The sequence below is a fragment of the Sinocyclocheilus rhinocerous genome, unplaced genomic scaffold (assembly GCF_001515625.1).
Source record: "Sinocyclocheilus rhinocerous isolate Xijiao unplaced genomic scaffold, SAMN03320098_v1.1 scaffold6919, whole genome shotgun sequence".
Lineage (NCBI taxonomy): Eukaryota > Metazoa > Chordata > Actinopteri > Cypriniformes > Cyprinidae > Sinocyclocheilus > Sinocyclocheilus rhinocerous.
Window position 1 is genome coordinate 80,042 of NW_015642135.1, and position 8,595 is coordinate 88,636.

Genomic DNA, 8,595 nt, shown 5'->3' on the forward strand with positions numbered 1-8,595 from the left:
TCTGAGGCTGAAGCTAAAAAAAAAAATCAAGGTCTGTGACCGTCATACACTACACGATTTTCTATCAAATCTGTCAACTCCAATCTGCAAGTTGGTTCTGACTTTCCGCAACAAGCGTCAACTTCTCCAGACAGTTAATCGGGGCAAAAATCTGGGCAAAAGTTGTGTAGTGTATTCCAGCCTTGAATCAGAGTGAAATTCCTGCATCTTAATCAGAGCTGTAGATCGAGGTAGGGGCTGAAGACCACAGCACACATGCTCAGACAGGCTCACCTGCACACGCTGGACCAGCAGCAGGGACTGAGTGTCATTCTGGTCCGCTTCCAGGATCAGGTCTGTTAGCTTGTGAATGATGACGTCCAGGGGACCCTGCTCCTCTAACGGCTGACTCAGGTCAAGCTGCAGAGAACGGGAAAGGTGAAAGGTCATCATTTACACTCATGAATCTACAGCAGTGCTGACAAGGTCAAAGGTCAATGATGAGTTTAATACAGATTAACACTACATGTACTGAACAAATTGATGTCTACTGATTTTACTGTCTGTGTTTCCAGAATAATAATAATGCATGGCTGACATATGAATATGTCTGTAGAATTTGAGTTCAAGAAAAACAACATGAAACAAATTGTGTTGAAGTTGAGTCACTTTTGTAGACAGGACTGTAAAACAGCATTAAAGGGACAGTTCACCCAAAAAATTTAAATTCTGTCATCCTTTATTCACCCTTCATTTCAAACCCCAAAACATTTTCATCTAAAAAACACAAATAATATATATTTTTTAATTCTCATCAATTTTGTCCATCCACTGAAAAGCCACACAACTAGAAAAAAGTATAAATACAGAGAACACATCAAATATTGTAAAAGGTGGGTGAGAAAATGACAAATGTTTCATTTTTGGGTGAACGATTCCAATAAAGATTTTTAGAACTTTAATAACATCATGAACGAGTTCCTCAAAATGTGAGAAGATAATGTTGTATAAGCATTTGACCACTTTTACCACCAAAATAGGAAAACTAAATTATAACATTATGTATAATTGTTTTGATATTTATTTATTTTTTGACATTATTTACCAATTAAATATTATATCATACACTATTTTGTATTATTTTAAGTTAAAAAATAATATTTACACTACTGGTTGTGATTCTGGAATTAAAAAACAGAATATATAATGCTATAAACTAACTAATTTAAAGCAGTACTGCTGACTTTGATAACCTTATCAATGTCCACGGTAGACTTGTGCCGGTATTCGGTAATGCGATACATCACGGTAATGAATATGCACAATATTGTTATCCGTGGGCACTTCTAAATACCGTGAATAATTATATATTACAAATTATTCAGAATTTTGAATGCATTTTAAGAATACTTTTCCCATCAACTGGTCCAAATGCACAACACTGCTATATGCTGCGAGAAAGACGCATGCGCACTCTGATGTAAATAAGCGCGGACAAGAAGCACATGGCGGAACATGTGAGGGCAAGTTAGCATGGCTAAAAATATTACGTCATGGCAGTAGTTCATGAATAATGAATGTAAACAATAAATGTGTTATAGTGTCACATATAAATGTACCTTGTAGTTGGCTATTTTAGAATATTATATGATCGTATACCATTATAAAGAATGTGTCTTTTAAGTGTACAAAAAAGTACATAATGTTTCCATTATATTTTTTAATGATTTGATCAAAAAGCCGAATCCTTATTTGAGCTGTTTTCGAATCTCAGAACAAATCCACCCTGTCATTTCTGTATGATTAAACATGAAACAAAATGACTTGGGGCCAGTTTTACTAACAGCTTGCGCCAGCGCAAACCGTCTTTTGGCGTTAAATTTGTACCGTCAGGTTTTACTAAAGACGCGCAGTGATAAATTAGCGGTGAAAAGGCATGGGCACAGTTATTTTTGCGCTTGACCTTATTGAATATGCATTTGTAGGAGTTTCCCTTTCAGATGCAAAATTTATGGGAGAAGAGTATTCAAATGAATCAAGCAACGCGTTTTACTAACGTTTGCGCTCATCAAATTACTGGCATTTGCGCCATTATTTAACGCCCAAAAAAGCATGTCTTAAACTATTTAGCGCTTGAAATGGCTGCAATTATTGTTGATAGGACGAGGCACCGCAGAGAACAGAGAGCACATGGTAGAAGGGAGAGGGTTTTTCCGCACGTATTAATTTATTTTGAATGCCAGAAGAACACATTATCCGAACATATCGTTTGCCAAGACATGTTATTTTTAATTTGCTTCAGGAAATAAAAGACGACTTTGAACCCTCAACTAGGAGTCACGCAATACCAGATACCAGGTCTATCAAAACTTCTAGCAACCCGTAATTTTTGTCCTCCGGTTCTTTTCAAGTGGCTTCTTTATTTCTTTAATCGTTATTTGCGACTACGCTAATTTGCGCTGCGCTTGGTATATTGCGTTGGTCGATATGTAAATGAGATGTGTTCTTTAACTTGGGCATTGTTAGTAAATCACCCGCAGAAATTTCCCCTCCCATCGGCGCCGTTTTGGAATTGCGCTCTCGCACTAATTTACCGTGTTTAGTAAAACTGGCCCTAAAACGCTTAGCGTGACCAGTGCTATAAATACCAGTAAAATGTGATCACATCTTTTATATGATGCTTAATGCTTGTGACCATGATTTCCATTTGTGACCGATTTGTGTGAATCTTTTTGACTCATTCAAAACTGTTCAGTTCAATGAATGAATGAATCAATTCATTCATGTGTGTGTGTGTGTGTGTGTATTTATTTATATATATTTATTATATAAAAAAAAATCAGTATTAGAAAAAAAAAGTAAACCGTTTTTAATAAGAATTGCTTTTAAACTCCAATTTCCCTTTCACTTGGTGACAGATTAAACCAGTGGCATGTTTAAAATCAATTTGCACAATAACATAAAAAAAATTGCAATAGACTATTTATGGCCGAGAGCTGCAGGGACACAATCTATTTCCTTGTATGGTTGAATGTTTAAACCCATCTGACTTTCCAAAGTGGCTTTATATTTAGTTGTTTGTCGCTTCCACTTGTTTCCAGCATGGGCCGTCCCCCGAGTGGTCAGGCATCAATGTTAAGAGCAACTCCAGACTACACAGAGCTCAAATCCCAATGTGCTGATGTGCTGACAAACCTGTTCTGCCTCTGATAATCTCATGCTTACAGTACACGGACAGGCCGTTCCACCACAAGCCCTATGTGGACATTGAAAACACACCCCTGACGGCCTACTATTGTGTGCTTGTCGCTGCAAAGCAAGGTACAACACCACAACTCTCTCTCTCAGACAGTTTGTTGGCTAAACAGCAGCTCCTCCTTCACGCGGAGAAGCTATAAAGTAGCAGGAGACAGATCTCTAATATAGAATATACTACAGAGTTACTCAGTGCATAATACTTCATAAAAGACAGGTGGAGGAAAATCGATACAGTGATATAATCAGATCAGTTCTTACCAGTACAGGTATTTCATCATACATTAATGAATAAATCTCATCTCAACTGTTGCACTGTACAGTGAATTTTACATTTGAGAGCAGAGCTTTGTTAGAAGTCTGTTATAAAAAAGATATTTTAATATCAATATTACACTCATATAATCTCAAAGAGTTGTTTACAACATATTAAATCACAAGTAAAGTGCTTTAACTCTTCTATAACAAAAAATATAAAAATTACTATTATTATCATTATCATTAATAATAATAACTATAAGTTAATTAATATGTAAAAATACAATAAGCAGAGCTTTTGGTAAAGGTCTGTATATATATAGTTTTGCATTCATCAATGCAAAATTAATGCATTCATTGCATTTACAGTTTACTAAAAACATACATATATACATTTATAGCAGCTGTATAATTTAACGTATACAGACCAATTATAGTTTGAAAAATACTAGAAATGTCTAAAACATATGAATGTATTTATTATTTTTATTTGATACAGTATTTTTTTGCTCACCATTGTACAACTGAGGCATAAACTTGGAAAGAAACATGAAATGATCTATTATTATTATTATTACTACTACTACTTCTACATCTAACCATTTTCATTTAAAATAAACGTATTATTTATTTACAATTACATGTGTTTACAATTATTTACAACTATGTTTTTTATTGATAAATATTATTAATAACTGTCCTTCACACCCAAACAGTGTTGCATTAAATAAATTATAATTTGCTAGGGTTGCCAGTTGAATATTTTTTTATTAATTTAACCATATTTCTTCATTTTTTCTTTAAATAGTTTTTTTAGTTGTCTAATTTTCTTCACAGAAACGAGTCACTGGCAAATAATGTGCAGCGCGTGATGTTTGAGTTGATCAATACTTCTCCAATGGTAATATCTTGTGTCATGTTATTCATGATGCCAAGAGCCACTTCCTTTTCTCCATTCATGTCTGTGTAGAGGCACAGGACCAATCAGTTATTCATGATGCTTTACGCCATCCAAGACACAAGTAACAAAACACCAACGTCTGTCTGCCTGCTACTCAAGGCACTACATGACCTGTGACGTCCATCTCTGCTTTAAAATGCCTTTCATAGCTTATTTTCAATTAATGTTACACATCCAGAAACCACAAGCAACCAAACGAAATTTATAAGCAAATAAATAACAAATTTAAATCTATACCTATTCACAGCATGTCAGATTCCTCCTGTCATTACTAAAAAATCCTGAGAGCTGATGGCAGAAATGAGCAGGCAGAGGTCAGAGACTGACCCAGCGCTGCACCGATGACTCATGCCCGCAGATGGCTGCCAGAGGGAGATGTGCAGAATAAAACCCAAAGATGAATTTAGGTGAGCTGTTCGCCCAGTAACGTCCTAAAGCTGTCATTCAGAGTTAAAATCATCAGGACAAGAGATGATTAGAAGCACCAGCAGCTTTGAAAGTAAGTCATTAATGAATAATTTCTGCCTGGGTGAAGCCGATTCGATAGCGATTAAACATTTGGAGCATAACCATAGTGTTTCTTTTTCAAATCTATCGTTATTTGAAATACAAATTAAGATATTTTGAATGAAACAGAAGGCGCTGTTCTACGGCTGGGCGATTTTTCCAATTTTATCGATTAATTTGAATTTAATGTTTTGCCACGATTTTATTTTTTTATAAATCGAGGAATCGCTGAAAAAAATGCAAGAAGATGGGAGTTGAACATCATTTAATAACTAGAGCGCCGCGTTTTTAGAATGCCGTTTCATGCATGAGACGCTGCAAAAGACGCGAATGCAACAGTCAAACGCGTCCATGTTCACATAGAAAAAACAATGGAAAAGCAGCGCAATCGAATAAAAAAAAAACTGTAAAGAACTACTACTGTATGTCTGATATTTAATGTTTGCATCATGCTGACAGGCTGAAAACTGCTGTTCATTGTTTTTACAGAACATTTATAGTTAATAATAGTCTACTGGTGTTATTCCTTCAGTCATTTTGAATTTGAATTACGTTGACTTAAGATTTTTTAAAGCATTTTTCTCGTATTATTTCTGAACATATGATATGTATAAGACAAGTTTGTACAAGATGTAGCTGTAGTTCATGCATCATTTCTGCAAAGATATTTAACAAGTGATTTGTTTAACATTTACATCATGTTGACAACTTTATGTGTGGTGCACTTAGGATAGATTTTTCTTAACTAGAGGGTTAATAAAGAAGGCTGTTCATACAGAACGCATCCGTGTCTAAAAACGTGAGACGCAGCGCTCACAAATGTTTTTTTTTTAAAGTGCAGCGCAGAATGCCTCCTTCGCCATGTTGCTGTCAAATAAAACAGCTGCCATGCCAACTTGCTTCTGTAAACAAAAGCTCGCAACACTTGCCCCGCCTTTGGGGTCTTCTGATTGGTCAATTGTTTTGGAACTGACATTGATGAACGGCGCTGCGTGTAAAAGTTTAAATTCTTTTAACTTAAAACGTGACGCTCGTGCGAGACGCTGCAAAAGACCCAAGACGCGAGCATAGCATTCATACACGTCCATCTAGCTTGTGTTTGAAAAAATGACGGTGAACTTCAGAAAACACATGCAAATAGAAAAAGCACCAGCAAATTAAGAAAACATCTTCATCAGTTTGACAGCACATGTGCTGCAAATGCTCACAACACAAACAAATAAAGAAACGCAAGTAGCACAGACCACAACAAAATTACCCCAACAACTGGGAAAATTGACCATGTTTTTTGGCGTATTACCAATTGTATAACCACAGTTGTACGAATACCATGGTTAAACTATGGTTAGTGTAGTAAATCCATGGGTAATTTTTGCATGGTTTAACTATAGTAACCATTTTTACAAATGCACACTTCACAAAATCTCACAGCTGGGTTCGACTAAGTTTGCAAGTTTTGTGAAATTAAATGTTCATTAGTCATTCAAAGATTTGTTTAAATGATATGAATGCGTATTTGCTGAATGCTGACGGCAAACAAGAAAGTATTATAATGTTTGCCATTCTATTACTAATAATATAAAAGCAATCGTTATAATACTTTTTTTGTATACATTTTAATTCCTTTGTTTAACAGTTCTATCTGATTATTAGACAGATTTCTGTCCGCATTAGTCAGAACTGTTAAACGACGATAGCGAACAAGAGGGAGAATGAAAGCACTGTGTGCTCAGGCGCAAAACGGCAGCGCCGTCAAAATAAAAGTCCCACCTCAAACACATCAGCCAAACAGAAAAACGTATCGGCCGATGCCGAGATTTAAAAAATGCCAAATATCGGCCGATATATCAGCCTTGGCGATATATCGGTCGACCACTATTTATGAAGCATCAAATTTTGATCAAATAAACGTTCAATCTCTCTGGTTTCTTTAAAAATATCTTCATTTGCGTTTTGAAGATGAACACAACTTCTGAATTTTTGGGGTGAACTATGCTTTTAATAGCCTTGCTGATGTCAGCTGAAAAGAAAAATATTTTGGAGGTGGAGCAAGTCATTAAATTCTGATGCAAAATTAAGAAGATGAACATCTTTTTTGGAATAATGTTGATCAATACCGCACAATAAAACCGGGAATGGGTATTACGACTTAAATAGTGTTAATTTTAACATCAGGTTGATTTTAAATAAACATCTACAGTAAAATATCTTATTTGCTCCATCTACAGTAAAACGTTTCCTTTGTAGAACCAAAAACGGTCTTAAATAGAAGAAAGAAGCAGAGGCAGGGGGCAAATCTATCCGTGCTGATGTCATCACTCTTTAATCTTCCCTCATTCATGAAATATTGACACTCTTCCCAGCCAGTGTTCATGTCTGATGGATCCATTTTAGAAAATAAGCGGGGAAATAGAATAAAAGCACACTGAAGAAACATAAGTACCCTAGAGTCTGTATATCTCTGGGAATAATGTGGAGCACATAAAGATGACTAGAGTAAATGGCTGAAAACCATGATAGAGGGCCTTGACTAATTATTCGTCACATTATGCTCATACAAATGCATCAGTCAAAAGAAAAAAAGAACCTAGAGGATTCTTCATGGACAAATGCATTTGCAAGAAATGTTCTTCATCCTAATGGAGTCTCACAGCCTCAAAGCTGTAGGATTAAACATGAATCATGTAGCGTTTAGCAAGGAAATGAGCCTGATGAAGTCAACGTGCAGGTTAATGTGGTTGAATGTATTACAACTTTACTGGATTACACAAACATAACGAGATTGGCCAACAAGTACAGAAGAGGAAAAGAGATGACGAGCATTATTATAACAACAATAAAAATTCTGACTGAGATGTGTTTTGTTACGTTTGATTTCACAAACTGTCCCTGGTAATATTGTAAAAACGCAAAAAAATTTATTTAACTAATTAATTCTGCCAGGACATTGTCCAGTAATTTCAAAGATGTTTCCAATAACTCTAAAACGCAACTCAGTGAAGTTCAAAATACAGGTGAAACACCTGTTTTTATCATTATTTTTTAGGTTTTAATAATTAAATCAAACTAAAAACGTTTGTCACCATTTACTACTATTACTATTGCATTACTGTACTGTTAAAATATTTGAGGTTGGTAAAAATAGTTTTTTTTCCCCTTACACTCACCATGACTGCATTTATTTGATAAGAATACTGTAAAAATTGTAATATTACTACATAATTAGGGATGCACCGATACCGATACTGAGCTCCTGTACTCGTACTCGTTAAAATGCCCCAATACCACACAGCATGTGTTAAGTGCCATATTCAGACAATGAAACACCGACAACAGAACAACAGACAGCAGAATGGAGTTATTAGAGATTAAGGATGTCTACGAAGTATATGTATGCAATGAATATAATGTTAAACATTCAGTATTGACTGTATAGCTGATGTGCGCGAGCTGATAAGCAAAGCACGCTGAGTGGATTGAGCGCGCGGCGGCGCAGATGCGCGAGCTTGTCGAGTGAATATACCTTTCTCACAGACATCACTGGAAAGTTTGAAGTTCGGTCGGATACGTCAAAAACAAGTAAATAAAACAATGCACAAGTTACTTAACGGTAGGGAGAGAGAGAGAGAGAGAGA

The 8,595-nt window shown here is 35.6% G+C and overlaps 1 protein-coding gene across 1 annotated transcript in view; it reads right to left on the bottom strand.

Moving 5' to 3' along the window:
• The window catches only part of LOC107755687 (inositol-tetrakisphosphate 1-kinase-like), a gene marked incomplete at its 5' end in the record, with an annotated part of 49,026 nt that overhangs the window by 32,328 nt on the left and 8,103 nt on the right, over nt 1-8,595 (bottom strand). Inside the window, one exon of the mRNA XM_016572574.1 lies at nt 274-399. Within this exon, the coding sequence (XP_016428060.1) occupies nt 274-399 (126 nt within the window). The remainder of the gene's footprint in view (nt 1-273; nt 400-8,595) is intronic.